General features: G+C 47.3%; 1 protein-coding gene across 27 annotated transcripts in view; it reads right to left on the bottom strand.

Annotated features, from left to right (window-relative positions):
• RIOX2 (ribosomal oxygenase 2) overlaps window positions 1–20,996 on the bottom strand; it is a 36,595-nt gene that overhangs the window by 6,666 nt on the left and 8,933 nt on the right. For 15 of the 27 annotated variants that reach the window (XM_086410928.1, XM_086410985.1, XM_086410968.1 and 12 more), the window contains exons 3-7: window positions 17,350–17,469; window positions 16,126–16,254; window positions 5,310–5,413; window positions 1,947–2,049; window positions 1,060–1,228 (exon numbers count right to left, since the gene is read on the bottom strand). In XM_086410928.1, coding sequence (XP_086267054.1) covers window positions 1,060–1,228; window positions 1,947–2,049; window positions 5,310–5,413; window positions 16,126–16,254; window positions 17,350–17,469 — 625 coding nt within the window. The remainder of the gene's footprint in view (window positions 1–1,059; window positions 1,229–1,946; window positions 2,050–5,309; window positions 5,414–16,125; window positions 16,255–17,349; window positions 17,470–20,996) is intronic. The other 12 variants (XM_086411055.1, XM_086410995.1, XM_086411149.1 and 9 more) reach the window with 1 other exon arrangement.

Here is a 20,996-nt window from a genome sequence, read left to right as displayed (position 1 = left end):
GAATGTTAGAAGGGACCTTGTAGATTGTGTGTCTCGCTGGTCCTCCACGCGTGATGGATAAGGCTTTTTGAAAAGTTAGTGAAAATGAGACTCTCCCTCTACCTGACCAAGAGAAGCAGCCTGAGAGCCAGCCTGGCACTCCCAGCTGTGTCTCCCTGTTCTGCTGAACACAGGCCATTCTAAAGCACCCCAACATTAAACATGGCCATGCTGTGACTATGCGAGACAGAGAAAATCGAGACCACTTCATCAACAGGCAAAAGGAAGGACACTGTCCAGACCACGGGACTGACCACACGTGCCCCACTCCTGGCTAGCCTGAGGGACTGCTGCTGCTTTACCAGTGGTCACTCCATCCTCACTTCACTCCTCCTGCTACCAACCATAACCAGGATTTACAGGAGACGCAATCTGAGAGTCTCTATTTCCCAACAGCATCCAACCCAGAGCAAAGCCCAACTTCCTGAACCCTCTTGAAATCACCTAACTCAAACCCAAATCCTAGAAATCCTTCCCTGCATTCCTTTTACTGAGATGTCTGCAGTCTCCAGCAGCGTGCTATCTCCCGTTACAAGTCAATAAACCCAGCTCTGTTAGACTACAGGAGCATGGTATAGTCTGTGCCCCAGAACACTGGTATCACCATCCACCCAGCAGTCTGTCCACATCATCTGTAACTTAAACCTGTCACAGTCACCTGGGACTTGGGGAAGGTCTGTGATGATCCTGTGAATTCCTGTAGTTCACCTGCTGATGGCAACGTTTTACCCATCCCTGAGCTAATTTCCAACAAGATTATTTCAGTGTTCAAGTTCTTGAAACTTCCTGCAGATGATGAATTGCAGAGGGGCCATAAATACATACTTCTCACCCCAAACCACAGGGTTCTCATTCCCCATCAAGCAGCGTGTCCTGTCCAACCTTAACACACTAAGGACAGGCTCATGTTCACCCTGAAATCTTTCATACTTCCCATCAGCTCAAAGAAGTGCACACCCAAAAAAGCATCAATATATTCCACATTAGCCCCTGGCCACCTAGAGAAACAGCAAGCCCTACCTGGTGCCACAAGCTTTGCTCTATCTCCCATATAGTAAGGTGGGAGTCTGTTCATAGCGAAATCCTTCTTCATGTCTGCAGAAGGCAGTTCTTTGGTGCCCTCCAGCCGGTCTGCAAGCATCCTCAGAAAGCCACTTAATCTTGTTGCAACAGCTGTGCTTTCCGCCTGCTGGAAACACAGAAGTGAGTCCTGGCCCAGACTCCAGCCGCGCTCCTGCCCAGGCCCCGTCTCCAGAGTGCTGCAATGGGCACCACCACCCAGGACAAACACGGATCCACGCCACTCCCTTAAGGACAGCACCCCTTTATGTCCTCCTAACCACTGTTCCTCTGTAGCTGCCTACCATTTGCAAAAAAAAAGATCAATTTTTAGCGTTTTGCCTGGAAAGAGGGCTCCCTGGGAATATGGTGCAATCCTGGCCTTGCCTTTTGAAGAAAAAAATCACTATCTGAAGTGACCACTTCAGACAAGAAGGCACCTTTGCTCAACTCAGCCCTAATGCATCCATCATCTCAAAACCTGCCATCAGGGTAAAATCAGGATGGACAGGAAAGCCAGGGAACACACTGAGGCCAGGCTCTCCAGTGGATCTCTCCTAACTTGGGATCGCACATGTGCTGAGGCTATAGTTCCTGAGCCACATTAGTTATTCAAATATCTACTCAGTCAGCGCTCCCAGGGCCTGCTGCTGCCACCCTGAAATACAGGAAGTGGGCCATCTGCATACACCACTGTTCCTTTGGGTTGCAAGTAATGTGCAGCACTCTGTCGTTTGCAAACCACCCAGCCCAGGAGGAAACAAGCTTGGCTCATGGGAGAAGGGTTCCAGGGTCCTGAGCGGGGAGCCACAGCTGCCCCTCCCTCCCCACCTGCCTTCGCTCCTTACCAGGAGCAGCTGCCGGGGGATGCCAGCCCGGAGTGCCACGTCTGCCTTGGCGGTGTCAAACACGAGCCCCGAAATGGTGTCCAAAAGGAAATCTCCCCATGAACTGGAACACATGCCAAGTAAAAAAAAAAAAAAAAAAAAAAGAAAAACAAAACAATGAAAGCATAAGACATGTGGATAAAACACTGATTATAAAAGCCTCAAGCTACAAACTACACATCAATCCCCCTGCCCTGAAATCTCGAGTTCCAATAATTTCACATCAGTTCAGTTCAGTCACTCAGTCGTGTCCGACTCTTTGCACTCAGCATAAAAACTTAAGAGCATTATCAATCACAGGCTTCCCTTTCTCCCCACCTCAGACACTCACATGCAAAGTTAAAGGTGGGATTCATGATTTATCTTAAATGTAAATTATTCATGATTTATCTTAAATGTAAAGATAACAGAATTACAGACTATCATAAAGTAGGAAGTTCAAAGGAACAATTTTTTTTTTTTAACGTTTTCAACTACATAACTGCCTTGACAGTTTTGCAGAAAAGTAACTCTCAATGATTAGAGGACCTAAAAAAATTTGTATGTGCAAAAAATCCAAAAAGCAATATATGTAGGGTAACAGCAAGATCCTGGACTGTGCAATTATCTGAACAGTTAAACATGACATTTTCCTTTGTTTCTTAGTAACGGGAGGGGCACTGTTCTCAGTCAAATATCCAACATTAACAATTTCAAAATGATTTATTTTGCAACTTGTTAAACTCTAATGATGGTTTTACTGGGGTAGAAGAGAGAAGCCAGATGCCAGAAATACCATTTCAGGACCAGCGTCAGTGTTCAGCTACCTCTGCTTTTCCTGCGGGGCGTTCAGAATCACTCGCTCCTCAATGTGTGTCAGTGTAAGATGCACACGCTGTGGGGATGCTCTCTCTATAAACACTTCTGAGCTGCTCAAAATGTCCCTCTGTGTCACCAGCAGATTTCAAATTGCTGGCTACATGCAAAATGGAAATTCACAGTATGACTTTTGCCTCTCACTCTGTAAGCAAAATTAACACTTTTATGCTTACCTCCTGGAAGTGGCAAAGGAGGACAAGAGCCACGTGAGAGACACTTCTCCCCCGGCATCCACTCCCACCTGGTGGCCTCACAGGTTTCTGACAAAATGCTACACCCAGCCTCACACCTTTGACTGAACGTAGACCTGGAGGACACATGTAGACCTCACAGCAGCATGAAATATTATCGTCCTTCGAGGGGTCCCAGGTATAAGTCACATAGCAGTAGCTCACGGAGTTAAAGTGCAGATATTACACTGAGCTCCGTGCTCTTCTAGGAGACTGGATCTTGGGCTGCAGTTTAGAAACAACACCTCTGGAGGGTTTCACCTTCATAAATTGGTCAGATCAACATGCCACTATCTGAGAGAGCAGGCCCTAAATGCCACCTTTGAGAAGGCTTAGGGAAAGGCCGAATCTTCACCCTACCATAATGTCTTAAGGAGCGCCAGGACCAAAGCACAGGGCATCTCCGGGGAGCAGCGGCCCTCACGTCACACCTGTCCTGTTCTAGCAGCGGCCCCACCGACAGGCACAAGTTGGCATCACAGTGCCCATCCTCAGACGGCAGGCATCCTCTCTAACTCAGGCAGCTCTTCCAGCCCTGCCGACTGCAGGGGCAGTGGGTGGGACCAGGGAAAGCTACCAGTTCTTCACCCCTGAGATTGGGAAACAGTCACTTGGTGGTGGCAAAAGCCAACGGGGTCAAGGAGGTGGAGGGAAGTCAGAGAAGTAACTGATGAGGCGACATTCCAATGTTGTGAGTAAATCAGGAACCGAGGAAGGAAAATGGAGTGAAAACTAAGGGAGCCAGAAAACCAGCTGATGGCTGCAAGAAAAACGAAAAAGAGGAAGAACTAGGGAAAGAGTGACAGCAACGACAGGACACCAGAGGACGGACGCTCATGGGGCTCAACGACGTGGCTGCCGAGGCCCAGAGCTGCTTCGGTCCAGAACGGGCTTCTGGTGCAGCCTCCCCACGGCCCGGTTCCCACTGCCCGCTCCCTCAGTCACCCTTGGAAATTTTCTCCCTCTGCAAGGAACCCAACCATGGTGAGAAGGCATTTTATACAAGAGAAACCTAAAACAAGCTCTCTGCCTTCAGGCCAGACTCCCGCTTAGTCCCTCCTGTCCCTTAAACACAGTGTTTCACTTCTCCTTGCAGAGCCAGATGAGGAGGCAGAGGAATGCTTGCTCTCTTGTTCTGCAAGTTACAGCTCTGAGGCTACGAAGACCCACTGCTCCTCAGGCCTGGAATGTCCCGTCCCACTCTGACCTCTGGGCCCACCTCCACTTACTCATCCCCTGGGCTCCCTCAGTTTGGGTGTCAAATCATTGCTGAAGCTTCCATGATGCCCCAGCTTAGCTAACCACACCCCTCTGTGCTCCCAGGGACTCCTCCGCAAAGCTGTGATGGGACATGCCACACTGTTTGGGAACTACACACCTGTCTCCCCTCCTTCCACCATGACCAGAGTATAAGTCCTCCCAAAGCCCCTTCAGTCTAGCGCCTACCATCCCAGCAACCACTACAAGGCCCAGGGCTCATGATGAATAAACCAGTGATGGGCGCTTTTAATGGGACCTGGACTAGCCAGGCCACTGCTGTCACGAAACCACGGGCAGGGCCGCTGCCCGGGTCCTGTCACGTGACAAGGCACTCGCTGAACTGGAACGTGGTTTTAATTGGAACTGTTTTCAGCACATGTGCTTCTAGGACTCACTGTTCCAGACGTCCTTTCCGACTTTAATGAACTGTAAAAACTGGAAACCTTAAAAGAGACCCAGAGGTTTCCGTGATGCAGAGTTTCTGTTCGGGGTGATGACAATGTTTCAGAAACAGATAGTGGGGATGGCTGCACAACAGCGTGAATGCAATTAGTGTCACTCAACTGGACGCTTAAAAATGGATGAAATGGTCTACGAATATTTTGCCACAATAAAAAAACTTTTCTAATGGAGAGAGTGAGTGGGTGGGGGTGGGAAGAAACTAGAAGTGCAGCATGGCGTCACAGACACACCGCCATACCCACAGCGGTGCCCGTCTTCCCGATCCCGGGATGTGGGCAACTCCCGGTGTTCTGTATGAGATGGGGTTATGACAGTTCAGGAGGAGGCCCAGATGAGAGGGTCAATGGCACAGGTGGGACACAGCAGGACTAGGAAGCCAGCAGGGATGGAGGAAGCCCTGGGGCTGGAGAAGCAGAAGCGATGCGACCACCTCTCACACCTCCTGATCCTGGCCACAGGCACCACAGCTCGGAGCAGAGCTGTCAGGGACGCGAGGTCAGAGGTGAGGGCTTACCTGCTCTGGTAGGTGCTGATGGTCACATGCGTGGAGTGGGCCAGGCCCTCAGGAGTGTCCGCCTGATGGATGGTCCCTCTGGGAAAGTACAGCAAGTCTCCCGGCTAGACGAGGACAAGGGGGAAGGGGTTAGTGGGGAGGGTGTCTTCTTGGTCCTTTGTAGAGCCTGTGAGTTTCAGTTCTGCGTTCTAGAAACCTCTGAGTGGTGACCAGGCAGTGGTCTGCATGCTGGGCTCTGTGGGGTCCACTGGTCAAGCTCTGCTGTGTCCGTGAGTCTGTCACCATGAACCCAATCCTAGAGAGGCTTCCGGTGCCTGAAGCCACTTTCTTTGTAAGCTGAGAACAGACACCTCTGAAACTAGCCCGGGATCAAGGTGAGAGCCTGTACCCGCCCTCCACATCCTTCAAAGTGGGTGGTGAGGAGGGACAGCTCTGGAGCTCACTGGCTGGGGACTCCAGCATGTTACTTAACCCCCCGAGGCCTCAGTTCCTTTATGTGTAAAAGGGAAGCAACTGCCCCACATCTCACAGGATTACTGGAGTATTAAAGGAGACAACACAGCCAAAGCTCTTGGAGCAATGCTGGGCACGTGGCTGTATTATAATTTTTATTTTACCCACTGTCCCATTACAGTCTGTGTGGTCTCCCAAGCAGGGCCCACATCCATCCTGTATCCCAGGGCCTAACCCACCTAAGCATCTGGCACACATGGGCTCAATGGATGTTCGGAAGAAGGGACAAAAACCCTGCAGCCCTGCATCGGAGAATGAGCACTAGACGCAACCACAGCCCAGTCACGTCCTCCAGCAGGCGAGCCTCCCCACCCCGTCCGATTTCAAGCCGGTTAAGAGAAGTATCTCCCCAAACCACTCCTGCCCTGGAGCCACCACCTCCTGCCTGATCCCACCCAGACAGAACATTCTGTACAGCAGAAAGGAGAAGAGAGGGGGTCCTCGGAGTCACGTGTCTCCTCTCTGCAACCCAGGAAGTAGCCTGGCTCCCTGGCTACAACCAGGGGTCCTGGAGGAAGAGCTCAAGAAACATCATGAGATTTTTTATTTTAATGCTAAGATTTGCCTTAAAGCAATAAACAATATACAATTATGAGGTATTCATAGGAGCTATCTTGCCCTGAGTAACACCAACCTGACAGGGAAACTAGTCTTTCAAGTAAATCAATGCATCACTCATAATTACAGCTCTCATTTGTGAGTCTGAGTGCCTGCCCTGTGACGGAGGCCCTCACACATATAGCTCATCATCCATCTGTTTGTTTATTCATCCCACAAACACCTGACCAACCCTTCTCCACTCACCCCGCCCATGCCAGACACCAGGCTAGGCGCCAGGGAGAGAGCACTGAACCAAAGAAAGCCCTGCCCTGATGGAACATGTTCCAGAGAAACCAACAAGCATTTGAGAAGGGAGAAGAGACATCAGCAATGAAGATACTCGAGTGGGGGCAAGAGGGATAAAAGAAAGCTGCAAATAAACAATGTTGAGTGGTGGTGAATGCAAAGAAGACAGAGTGAGGAGGATGATGCTGAGGTCAGTCAGGGTGGGTGTGTCTGGGGTACGAGGTGCTATTTTAGCCACTCTGCTAAGGTGACACTTCAGTAGAGACTTCAGGAAACGAGCAAGCCAGATGGTGAAGAATCCACCTGCAATGCGAGAGACCTGGGTTCAATCCCTGGGTTGGGAAAATCCCCTGGAGGTGGGCATGGCAACCCACTCCAGAAATCTCACCTGAAGAATCCCCACTGACAGAGGAGCCTGGCAGGCAAAGAGTCGGACACGACTGAGTGACTAAGCACAGCACAGCCGTGCAGCGTCCTGGGGAGAAAGAGCAGGTGCAAAGGTGCTGCAGCCGGCACGTGCCTGGCAGGCTGAGGGGCGCCGGTGTGGCAGGAAGGCAGTGAGCGAAGCTGGGGATGGTGGAAGGTGAGGTGGGCGGGCAGCAGAGGGGTTAGATCACAGGGCCCTCTGGACCAGTTCAAGGACTTCGGCTTTTTTTCTGGGTTTAAAGAAGTCATTAGAGGTCTGTGCAAAGGGTTCACAGGATCCCAAAAGGATCACCATGGCTGTTATGTCAGAAAAGTCTGCAAAAGGAACGCTAGATAGGAGGCTTTTGTATAAATCTGTGTCCAAGGATTTTTGCCCCAAACAAGCAGAATGGGGACACATGCACAGGGAGGAGGCTGGGAACAGGGTAGGACATGAGACTTTGGTTTGGGGAAAACTGAATTTGCTGTATCTTTTTATCTTTCCAGGGGGAGGCATTAAGTAAGTAGCTGAATTATGAGTCTAGAGTTTAGATGTGGGCTAGAGAGCTAATACAGCATTGAAAACACATCAGTGTGGAAGGTATTTGAAACCTTGGGAGGGAATGCTCAGTGATCAAAGAAGTCCAGGAAACAAGTCCTGCACCCCAGCTTACAGAAGCAGGAAGACTGAAGACATAACAGCAAAGGAGAACCTGAACAAGACAGTCAGGTGGAGAGGGAACCAAGGGACAGTCACATCCTGGAAGCCAGTGGAGCAGGTGTCAGTGGCCCACTGAGGCAAATACTGATGACAGGCAGACTGAGGTGGGGACCGGAGCAGACTGCAGTAGCTGACAGTGTGGAGGTGGCGGGCAGAGCAGTTCCAGGGGAACAATGGCCAAGAGCGCCTGCTGGAAAGGGTTCCCAAGAGTGGGAGAGAAGAGGAAATAAAGATAGGGCATGGTGGCAGGGTCTCCAAGAATGTCAACACCCTAACCTCTGGCATCTGTGAAGATTTAGGCTACATGGCCATGGTTAATTAAGGCTGCTGACAGGGGGCGGGGGGGATTATTCTGAATTAGCCAGGCAGGCCCAACGTAATCACAAATAGAAGAGGGTACTGGAAGAGAGAGGGCAGCATGAGAAAGACCAAGCTCCATGTTGCATAGAAGGGGCCATAAGCCGAGGACTGTGAACTACCTCCAGAGGCTGGGAAAAGCAAGGACAGGCTTCTTCCCTAGAGCCTCCAGAACACAGTCCTGCTGACACCTTGATTTCAGCCAGTGAAACCCCTCAGGGACCTCTGAACCACAGAACCACAAGACAATAAAGTTTGTGGTGTTTTTTCAAGTCACTGAGTCTGTGCTAATTTGATAGGTAGCAATATATTGACAAATAGCCATTGCTTTCAAGCAATTCCACTGTAAAAGAAACATCAAAGTAGTATTTTTAAATATTTACAACCTATAAGATAAACATAATGATCTCCAGTTTAATAAAAAAATTGACACAGAGACCAAAATCTTGCCCAAGGACACGCAGCTCATAAGTGACAGCAGCTGAATTCAAACCCAGGTTTGCCAGATCCCCAAGCCACAGAGATGTGTTTCCATTATGGGGGGTTCTTCACCCCAAGACCCCAGGTTTGGCAGAAGTACCATTCAGGCTGCCACCTGAGTAGGAAGGAAGAAGGGTGAGGAGGGCTCCAGGCCTCTCATGGTAGCCCCCTAAGCCCACCCCCTCCCAGGGCAACTCTGCTCTTCAATTTCACATACTGAGCATTTACACAAGATTCCACTTGAAGAGTTAGTTCCGCGGATTAAAAACTCAACAGGCTTACAACTTGAGAATCTTTGCAGAACACAATGCTATCTTTCTCCTTTCAGAAGACCCAGGGCTTCTCACTGTGAGCTGTGATCCAGATGGGTATGAATAGTGGGCATGGCTCCACCTTCAAGTCCCATGCCCTCTATGACCACCATGGAGCCCAACCTTCTCAGGCAGGACAAGTAGCCAGATGTCAGTCTGAGTCACTCAGCCCTGGCCTGAGACACCATGGATGGCTTAGTCTTGGCTTAAAAATAATCAGCCAAGCGCACAGTTGACAAACTCTTTCTGTGAAGTAAATATCTGTGGTTTGTGGGCCGCATGGTCCCTGTGGCAACTAGTTGACTCTGCCAGTATAATATGAATGCGGCCACAGACAGTACACAGGAATGGTCGTGGCTGTGTTCCCATATACTTTATATACAAAGGCAGGCAACGGGCTCAATTTTTGGCCCATGGGCCATACTTTGCCAACTGCTGACCAAGAGCACAAAACAATGAAGATACCTTTATTGTTGTATTTATTCAAGTCCCCTATCACATAACAGAAGAAATAAGATGGCGGAGCAGAAGGACGTGTGCTCATCTTCTGCTGTGAGAGCACCAAAATCACAACTAGCTGCTGAACAAGCATCAACAAGAGAATGTTGGAACCCACTAGAAACATATCCCAGGTGCAAGGGCAAAGGAGAATCTGCAATAAGACAGCAGGAGAGGCATAATCATGTTTAAAATCAAACTTCATACCTACCAGAGATGCTTGGAGGGCACAAATAAAACCTTGTGTGCACCAGGACCCAGGGAAAGGAGCAATGACCCTATAAGAGACTGAACCAGACCCACCATTGAGTGTTTGAGGGTCTCCTGCAGAGGCATGGGTCAACAGTGGTCTGCGCAGAACAGGGGTTCTGGCTGCAGCAGACGTGGGAGGCAAGGTGTAGGGCCTAAGTCCTCTTGGATGAGGCTGCCATTAGCCCCACCACAGAGCCACCCGGTGGGCAATCCACAAACTGGAGAAAAATTATACCAAAGAAGTTCTCACACTGTTGAGAAAGTTCTAGGCTTCACAAAAGATTTTCCAACATGGGATCCAGCAAAGGGACTGAGAATTCACAGGGAACCTGACTTTGAAGGTCAGCAGGATTTGATTATAGAACTTGTACAGAACTGGGAAAACAGACTCTTGGAGGGCACAACAAAACCTTGTGCATACCAGGACCCAGGGAAAGGAACCGTGAAGCCACAAGAGACTGAACCAGACCTGCCTTTGACAGTGTGAGGGTCTCCTGTGGATGCATGGGTCATCAGTGACCTGTACGAGGACAGAGGCACTGACAGCAGCGAGTTTGTTGTGGCAGAAAAGACTAGCGAGAAGAGATAAGAAAGCCTTCCTCAGTGATCAACGCAAAGAAATAGAGGAAACCAATAGAATGGGAAAGACGAGACCTCTTCAAGAAAATTAGAGATACCAAGGGAACATTTCATACAAAGATGGGCTCAATAATGGACAGAAATGGTACAGACCTAACAGATGCAAAAGATATTAAGAAGAGGTGGCAAGAATACAAAGAAGAACCAACAGTTAGAACAGGACATGGAACAACAGATGGTTCCAAATAGGGAAAGGACTACGTCAAGGCTGTATATTGTCACTCAGCTTATTTAATTTATATGCAGAGTACATCATGCGAAATGCCGGGCTGAATGAAACATAAGCTGGAACCAAGATTGCCGGGAGAAATATCAATAACCTCAGATATGCAGACGACACCACCCTTAAGGCAGAAAGCAAAGCAGAACTAAAGACTCTCTTGATGAAAGTGAAAAGAGGAAAGTGAAAAAGTTGGCTTGAGGTTCAACATTCAGAAAACTAAGATCATGGCATCTGGTCCCATCACTTCATGGCAAATAGATGGGGAAACAGTGGAAACAGTGGCTGACTTTATTTTCTTGGGTTCCAAAATCACTGAAGATGGTGACTGCAGTCATAAAATTAAAAGATGCTTGCTCCTTGGAAAAAAAACTATGACCAACCTAGACAGCATGTTAAAAAGCAGAGACATTACTTTGTCAACAAAGGCCCGTCTAGTCAAGACTATGGTTTTTCCAGTGGTCATGTATAGAGGTAAGAGTTGGACTATAAAGAAAGCTGAGCACCAAAGAATTGATGCTTTTGAACTGTGGTATCGGAGAAGACTCTTGAGAGTCCCTTGGACTGCAAGGAGATCCAACTAGTCAATCCTAAAGGAAATCAGTCCTGAATATTCATTAGAAGGACTGATGCTGAAGCTCCAATACTTTGGCCACCTGATGCGAAGAAGTGACTCACTGGAAAAGATCCTGATTCTGGGAAAGACTGAAGGCGAGAGGAGAAGAGGATGACAGAGGATGAGATGGTTGGATGGCATCACTGACATGTCCATCACTCAATGGACATGAGTTTGAGTAAGCTCCGGGAGAAGGTGATGGACAGGAAAGCCTGGCATGCTGCAATCCACAGGGTCACAAACAGTGGGACACGACTGAGTGAACTAAACTGAAATCCTTTTGGAAGAGGTTGCCATTACTGCCATTACCCTACCATAGGTTGGCCTCAGGCCACACTACAGGGAGGGAACACAGCCCCGCCCATTGATAGAAAATTGGATTAAAGAGTCACTGAGGATGGCCCCACCCACCAGAGCAAGACCCAGATTCTCCCACAGCCAGTCCCTCCCATCAGGAAGATTCCACAAGCCTCTAATCCTCATCCATCAAAGGGCAGACAGAATGAAAACCACAATCACAGAAAACTAACCAAGCTGATCATGTGGACCACAATCCTGTCTAACTCAATGAAACTATGAGCCATGCTGTGTAGGGCCATGCAAGACGGACAGGTCATGGTGGAGAGTTCTGACAAAACATGGTCCACTGGAGAAGGGAATGGCAAACCACTTCAGTATTTTTGCCTTGAGATTCCCATGAACAGTATGAAAAGGCAAAAAGATACAACACTGAAAGATGAAATCCACAGGTCGGTAGGTGCCCAATATGCTACTGGAGAAGAGTGGAGAAATGGCCCCAGAAGGAATGACGAGACTGAGCCAAAGCAGAAACAACACCCAGAGGTGAATGTGTCTGGCAGTGAAAGTAAAGTCTGAGGCTGTAAAGAACAATTTTACATAGGAACCTGGAATGTTAGGTCCATGAATCAAGGAGTATTGGATGTGGTTAAACAGGATATGGTAAGAGTGAACATCGGCATTTTAGGAATCAGTGAAATAAAATGGACGGGAATGGGTGAATTTAATTCAGATGACCATTATATCTACTACTATGGGCAAAAATGACTTAGAAGAAATGGAGTAGCCTTCATAGTCAACAAAAGAGTCTGAAATGCAGTACTTTGGTGTAATCTCAAAAATGACAGAAATATCTTGGTTTGTTTGCAAGGCAAACCATTCAGTATTACAGTAATCCAAGTCTGTGCCCCAACCACTAATGCTGAAGAAGCTGAAGTTGAATGGCTCTATGAAGACCTACAAGACCTTCTAGAACTAACACCAAAAAAAGATGTCCTTTTCATCATAGAGGACTGGCATGCAAAAGTAGGAAGTCAAGAGATACCTGGAGTAACAGGCAAGTTTGGTCTTGGAATGCAAAATGAAGCAGGGCAAAGGCTGACAGAGTTTTGCCAAGAGAACACATTGGTCATAGCAAACACCCTCATCCAGCTACACAAGAGATGACTCTACACATGGACATCACCAGGTAGTTAATACTGAAATCAGATTGATTATATTCTTTGCAACCAAAGATGGAGACGCTCTATACAGTCAGCAAAAACAAGACCTGGAGCTAACTGTGATTCACATCATGATTTCCTTATTGCAAACTTCAGACTTAAATTGATGAAAGTAGGGAAAACCACTAGGTCATTCAGGTATGACCTAAATCAAATTCCTTACGATTATACAGTGCAAGTGACAAACAGATGCAAGGGATTAGATTTAGGTCATACCTGAATGGCCAGAGTGCCTGAAGAACTATGGACAGAAATTTGTAATACTGTACAGGAGCCAGTGATCAAAACCATCCCCAAGAAAAAGAAATGCAAAAAGGCAAAATGGTTGTCTGAGGAGGTCTTACAAATAGCTGAGAAAAGAAGAGAAGCGAAAGGCAAAGGAGAAAAGGAAAGATATACCCATTTGAATGCAGAGTTCCAAAGAATAGTAAAGAGAGATAAGAAAGCCTTCCTCAGAGATCAATGCAAAGAAATAGAGGAAAACAATAAAATGGGAAGACTAGAGATCTCTTCAAGAAAATCAGATACCAAGGGAATATTTCATGCAAAGACAGGCACAATAAAGAAGAGAAACAGTATGTTTCTGTTCTAACAGAAGCAGAAGATATTAAGAGGTGGCAAGAATACATGAAAACACTGTTCAAAAAAGGTCTTAATAACCCAGATAAGCACGATGGTATGATCACTCACCTAGAGCCAGACATTCTGGAGTGTGAAGTGCAGTGGGCCTTAGGAAACATGATTATGAACAAAGCTAGTGGAGCTGATGGAATTCCAGCTGAGCTATTTCAAGTCCTAAAAGATTATGCTGTCAAAGTGCTGCATTCAATATGCCAGCAAATTTGGAAAACTCAGCAGTGGCCATGGGACTGGAAAAGGTCAGCTTCATTTCAATCCCAAAGAAAGGCAATGCCAATGAATATTCAAACTATTGCACAATTGCATTCATCCCACAAGCTAGCAAGGTAATGGTCAAAATCGTTCACACTAGGCTTCAACAGTACATGAACTGAGAAATTCCAGATGTACAAGATGGATTTAGAAAAGGCAGAGGAACCAGAGATCAAATTGCCAGCATCCACTGGATCATTGAAAAAGCAAAGGAATTCCATAAAAACATCTACTTCATTCACTACACTAAAGCCTTTGGCTGTGTGGATCATAACAAACTATGGAAAATTTTTAAAGAGATGGGAATACCAGACATTACCTGCCTCCTAACAAACTTGTATGCAGGTCAAGGAGCAACAGTTAGAAGTGGACATGGAATAATGAACTGGTTCAAAATTGGGAAAGGAATATGTCAAGGCTATATATTGTCACTCAGCTTATTTAACTTACATGCGAAATGAGATCTAAGCTGGAATCAAGATTGCTGGGAGAAATATCAATAACCTCAGATATGTAGATGACACCACCCTTATGGCAGAAAGGGAAGGGGAACTAAACAGCCTCTAAAAAGCTGGCATAAAACTCAACAATCAAAAAACTGAGATCATGGCATCCGATACCATCACTTCATGGCAAATAGATGGGGAAACAATGGAAACACTGACAGACTTTATTTTCTTGGGCTCCAACATCACTGTGGATGGTGACTGCAATCATGAAATTACAAGACGCTTACTCCTTAGAAGAAAAGCTATGACCAACCTAGACAGTGTATTAAAAAGGAGAAACATCACTTTGCCAACAAAGGTTCATATATTCAAAGCTATGGTTTTTCCAGTAGTCTTGTACGGATATGAGATTTGGAGCATAAAGAAGGCTGAGCACTGAAGAATTGCTTTTGAACTGTGGTGCTGGAGAGGACTCTTCAGAGTCCCTTGGACTCCAAGCAGATCCAACCAGTCAATCCTAAAGGAGATCAACCCTGAACATTCATTAGAAGTACTGATGCTGAAGCTCCAATACTTTGGCCACCTGATGTGAACAGCTGACTCACTAGGAAAAAAACCCTAATGCTAGGAAAGATAGAAGACAGAGGAGAAGGGGACGACAGAGCGTGAGAGGATGAGATGGTTGGATGGCAACATGGACTTAATGGACATGAGTGTGAGCAAACTCAAGAGAGAGTGAAGGACAGGGAAGCCTGGTATGCTGCAGTTCATAGAGTCGCAAAGAATCAGACAAGACTGACCGACTGAACAACAACATCATAAACAGGGAGTTTTTCCCAGTTATGGCATGCAGGCAGATTTTTAATATCAGGAAGCCACAAGGCACTGAGTAAGAATCAGAGGGGATTCCCTGGTGGCAAAATGGTTAAGAACTTGCCTGCCAATGCAGGGGACACGGTTTCAACCCCTGTGTCAAGGCTATATATACTGTCACTCTGCTTATTTAACACATATGCAGAGTACTTCATGCAAAATGCCAGGCTGAAGCTCAAGGTGTTATCAATCCCACATTCTGCAAGCGAACTAAAGCCCATGCACCACAACGACCGAGCTCACGTGCTCCAGCCACTGAAGCTGCGCACCTGGAACCCAAACTCTGCAACAAGAGAAGCCACTGCAATGAGAAGCCCATGCCCTGCAACGAGAGAGCAGCCCCTACTCGCTGGAACTAGACAAAGCTAGCACAAAGTAATGAAGATGCAGTGCAGCCAAAAATAAATAATTTAAAAAGAAAAAAAATTAGATACCAAGTGTAATTTCAAGATGTAAGAAATACAAAAACAACCATATGCAAGTCCATCAGTTTGGTTAAAATCTTTGGAATGATTTAGATTAACTATTATCTTATTACCACTGAAGGAAATTAAATTTTGTTGAAATTAAGTTTTATAGGAAAAGGTGTAAAACTGAATTACACAGCTATTCTTATCCTAGACTTTGTTCTCAACAACCTGACGTGCTGGGGACTGGCTGTGATCCCACCCAGCTAACTGCTGAAGGACTCACTTTCTCAGCAGCAAGATGCCAGCGAACCAGCACATGCCCGGGCTGCCTGGTTTTCTGGGGAAGGTCCCCTCAAAGAGCCTTCATGGTGACTCTTCTGACAACTACATGCAGAAGAAAGGGGGTGCAGAGGGCCTACTGCAGTCAGGAGGCAAAGGGGGCGCCCAAATTTTACCAGCAAGAAAAACAGAGGTCCCTGACCGTGTTTTCCTCAAGCAACCTACCACCCAGCAGTGACCACTGCCTTAGATCTGGTGAAGCAGCCCAAGGCCATGCCTTCCATGACTTTTACTCCAGAAAAGTCAGTGGTTACCGTATTCATAATTCATTCCTTTTGGACTCAGAGAGCATATGGAGACGTTTCCTCAGCTCACATCTGCAAGTACAAAAGACCAGGTCTCCCTCCGAGGCCCCCCAGAGGGGCCACCTGGAATGGGAGCCACCTGTCCCCAAACTCCTGGACACATTCTCGGGGGACCGCTACACAAGCGCAAACCTCAAACCACACTCGGCGCGCACACTGGCAGTCCCGTACCTTGAGTGTGAACTCGTGTGTGGGCCTCCCAATCCTGTCCTCGGCCTCCACGCTGTACTCCCGCGCCAGAGGCACCGTCGGCTGGTACAGGCGCCAATGCTTCTCTCCCTCCAGCTGCAGGATGAACACCTACAGGGAGCACAGGACCCCAAGAGTGTCAGAGAGCCTCCTCACTGGGTGCTGGCCCTCCCAGGGCTTAAACGAATCACAACTTTGATATAAAAAAATAAAAATAAAGGGTCACAGATACATCTCGCTCCACACTTAAAAGCTGCCACCACTGACATTCACTTTTTAAAAACAGGTGACTGTAAATTCTGACACTGGAAGGCTGGTCATTCTTTTCACTTCCCTAAAAGCCTCACTGAGTTCTTTATATCCCACTATCTATCTCACTATTCATTCCTCTAAATCTTCCATCAAACAGTGGGAAGCCCATGATCTCTGAGGGAAAAGCCAAGCTTCAGATATTACTGAGTGTCCAAAACCCTGAAGATAATCCCTGGCACATAGGAAAATGTCAAGTTATTATTCTTCATTCAACCAAAGATATTTTAAAGTGCTGTTAGAAATATTAAAGGAAAAAAAAAAAAACTTTTGGAAAATGTATTGATATCAAATTGCTCTCAAGAGGAAAAAAAGAGGTTTTTATTTCCTACTATCTCTGTGTTCACAGAATGTATCAGTACAAAAATAAAACTACGACATACCTAAGCCCAAGAGTTAACTTTTTTTGGCAGCCACACGAGAGTGAAATCAACATTCGTCAAGGCGCCAGCGCTTATGCGAAACCATGACCTTCATTTAAGCTGCCCCAAGACTCCCACAAACGGAAGAAAGCATGTATTTTTGGCAGCTACAGAAAAAGGACAAAATAAAAGCAGATGTATGGAATACTTGTGACCTCACCTTATTAAACTGTGCAATTAAAGAAAAAAAATCCAATCACACTTCTCTGTAGAAAATTCAATCAATACATGTTTTGGAGGAATGTGCAGCTCTTTGTATTAGTAAATAAACAATCTTTCCCCTTTCCAAAGGAGCAGGAAACCAGTTCAGTGGGGTTAATTTTCTCCAACATCCTGGTGAGGGAGGTCAAGCTCTCCGGAGCCCACACAGGAAGAGTGGGCCCCGACCTGACCGACAGCTCAATTCCGACAACCCCACCTTCCTGGGCTGGCGGCCACTCCCTCCTCCCGCAGCTGGGCAGATCCCGCCTCTCACCTCGACATCATCGTAGTGGGGCGGCAGGCCCTGGGCTCCGGCCGGGGTGATGTACACATTGGAGCCAACCAAGGAGCCGAAGTAGCACTCTAGCTTTTCCTGGATCCTCCAGAGCTCATCCTTAAGAAACAACCGTGGAGACAGAAGGAGAGAAAAATACACCAGAAGTAAGGAATCTGTTCTTATTCGCATAGCAAGTCTTTATTGCACAGCTATTATGCTCTGTGCTAAGTCACTTCAGTCATGTCTGGCTCTTTGTGACCCTATGGATGAGCCCGCCAGGCTCCTCTGTCCATGGGATTTTCCAGGTACGAATACTGGAGTGGGTTGCCATGCCCTCCTCCAGAGGATCTTCCTCACCCAGAGATCAAACCCTTCTCTCTTACGTCTCCTGCATGGGCAGGTGGGTTCTTTACCGCTAGTGCCACCTGGAAGCCCAGATGCTAGGAATTCAGCAGTGACCGAACCGGCACCTCTACCCTCAGGGAACTTCTGTCCCGAGTATGGACAGGAGGAGGTAACAGGGAGCCACGAAGGATTTCAAGCCAGACAATGACACGACCCCATTCACATTTACAAAAGGTCTGTCTGGCTACGGGTGGAGGAGACTGGACTGTGGGAAATCAAGAGACAGCAGCAGGGAAGCAACAAATGCAGAAGTGCAGATGGGGATGATCAGAGTGAGGGAGAGGGCGACGGAGAAGAGTAAAAGTCAGGATGTGCTTGGCAGGCACCCCTGCCAGCACGCCTTGAGTGGGGAGGATAAGCGACAAATACCCTGGGGGTTTTGACTAAGGCGGTTAGCTAGTTCCCAGCACCACTCAAGTGGGAAAGATCTGCTACAGAATGAGTTTTCGGGGGAAAAAAGAAAAGCTGTACATTAGAAATGTTACGTATGAGCTGCTAAGACCCCCGTGGGCCGGCTGGCTAAGTCTGAAGTTCAGGCAAGATGAAGGGCAAGGGTCTGGGAACTGCCTGACAAAAGGGTCCTTAAAGCAAAGGGAGCAGAAATAACAAACTGGGAAGAGGGTACAGGCAGCGAGCGGGGGACGGGGGTCGAGGAACACTCCCCTCTCTCACTCACTCACTAGCTCTTCAGGACCTTCGTCGGACTGAGGGACCTAGAGAGGAGCCACGTACTCCTGCGAGAGAAGGAAACCTGATTGTCCCAAGGCAGGTGAGGGGAAGAGAGGCAGAATTGGGCCACATGGGTATCGGCACTTTCTGTGTGCTAGGCTTCACCTACTTTAGTTACACAGCCCTCCCGGCAACCCTCTCACAGGGTGGGTACCATCATCCTGTGGGTGCCCCACACCAACAAGGAAGGAGGCCTGTCAATGATGGATCCAGGATTCACATTCATGCAGCCCCATAACCATGCCTCTACCGTAAAGAAAAATCACCTGCAAAGAACACTGCAGAAGCCCAACTTTTAAGCATCCATACACGCAGTGCCTGGCACACAGAAGATACTGAAAGGATTTGCTGAGTAAACGATGATCATGGCTTAGAAGTCAATCTTACCCACTGGAATGGAAAAAAAAAAAAAAAAAAACTACAGAATTTAAAATACCAAGTGGGAAAGAATTGGGTCAGCATTAAACAAGCTTTGGGAGACATTTCCATATAAGCCATTGAGCTACTCTACATACAGAGCTCAAGGTTTCTATTTAACACAAGAATAATAATTCAATGGCACCTGAATAGCTCCAAAGAGTTCGCAGATCTCCCAAGCAATCTAATGTACACCTGGGAGCAGCCAGCAGGATGTGTAATTACGTTTGTACAGTAACTGTCTGTCTCTCTGTGTCTATCGCTGACGGCCTGAGGACCATATGGGTGATCTTATGGCTCCCACTGAAGTTTCTAGGTCTATAATTAAGAAGCACATGTCTCCTTCTTCTTAAAGGTTACAGAAAACCCTATCATTTGCGCAAGTTTTTCATTTCACTTTTAGATTCTCAATCTGCCAAGTGTGGCCCACTAGGAAGAGATCTGGAGTCAAACCATCTGAGTTCAGGTTGTAGCTACAAGCTAGACTTCAACTTCTTCATCTGTGAAAGGAGGACTCCCACTCTAAGACTGTGAGAAACAGCATAAAACTAGCTCAAATCCACTTCAATTGCACAACAGTGTACAAGTGTCACAGCTCCACAGCACTGACTTAGGCACAAACAAGGCTCCTGAAACCTGTCTCCTTGGACTCCTGTCCCCCAGCTGTGTCTGGAGCTGCCAAGGAGGACCCCAGAACAATGGAAAAGCGAAGGGGGCGGAGGCGGGCGGGGAGGCCCTCTCCTCTGTACTGACCTTCCTGCAGAATCAGCTGAATACAATGGCCAAGACCAGAAGCCCACAGTAACACCTAAAGAAAGGTGAAAACAAACATGCCCAAAGCCCAGCTACATTTCAGGGAGGATCTTTAGATACATGGTTCAGAAAATGTTTTAATTCTGAAGTTAGAAGCCCTTCCCTCGTAGCTATGTAAGTCACAAATGTGAACTCGTTTCTTTCATGTAAAGTGGAGGCCACAGTGATCGCCTCAGTTATTTCAAATGTGTGTTGGAAGATTTAAAAGTGAACATGTGTAAATATGTGGTTAACTCATCTGGACTCCTGATACACAGATTACCCAAAGCGGGTGGGGAACAGCCTACCACTCCCTGGTTACCTCCTCACTCATTTCCAGACGAACTAGGCTAATAAGCTGTGCCCATTCTGTGATGTGACCAAGAAAGTGCTGACTCCGAGTCCTTCAACCCAGACAATGAGGAACTGCCTCTAGACTTCTCGATCCTGGTATCAGTATGCCCATTAGTAAATACAGACAACACTAAATCTGCTCACAATACAATACTCAGAACCCAGCTTCCTGTGTAGAGAGTGAACTCCAGAAGCTTATAGGTTTCTCAAGTTCTGGTGGTGGAAGGTCAGAGGGAAAAAAAAAAACCCACAAACGGGGCTTCCCTGGTGGCTCAGTGGTGAAGAATCTGCCTGCCAATGCAGGAGACGTGGGTTCCATCCCTGGTCCAGGAAGGTTCCACGTGCTGCAGAGCAACTATGCTTGTGCACCACAACTACTGAGCCTGTGCCCTGGGCCTGGAACCACAACTCCTGAAGCCCGTGTGCCCTAGAACCCAAGCTCTACAAAAGAAGCCACCGCAAGGAGAAGCCCTTGCACTGCAACAAAGAGAAGCCGCCACTCACTGCAGCTAGAGAAAAGCCCGCAGAGCCACAAAGAACCAGAGGGCCAAAAATAAATAATTAAAAGAACAAAAACAAACCACAAATAACCAGGATGCCTCCTAGCCTAGCCTGGGGGCTGAGCCGAAACTGGGAAAGCTCATCCTTCCTGCTTTAATGAATGTGACTTAAAGAGCTGAGTCAACAGGGCAAAGGAAACAGTCCTGGCCACTTGAAACTGGGGAAGAGAAGTGTGCCGCACTTAAGCAGAAATGATAGCCGCAGAGGACACCACATACGTGCCAAACAATAATTTTCTGCTAGTCTGTGAACAAATTACATGTAATCAGCATAACTGATCTTTTCTATTCATAGTTCTTCAGTGTCTAAAAACTACTTTTTTTTTTTTTTAAGTGCTACTTCTAGCCAAGCAAAGAGTCAAGGACTAGCTCAGAGGGAAGTACCAC

This window comes from Bos grunniens, chromosome 1 (assembly GCF_055505025.1).
Source record: "Bos grunniens cultivar Pamir isolate PY7600 chromosome 1, Bosgru_T2T1.0, whole genome shotgun sequence".
NCBI classification, from domain to species: domain Eukaryota; kingdom Metazoa; phylum Chordata; class Mammalia; order Artiodactyla; family Bovidae; genus Bos; species Bos grunniens.
This window is presented reverse-complemented; position numbering and strand designations above follow the sequence as displayed.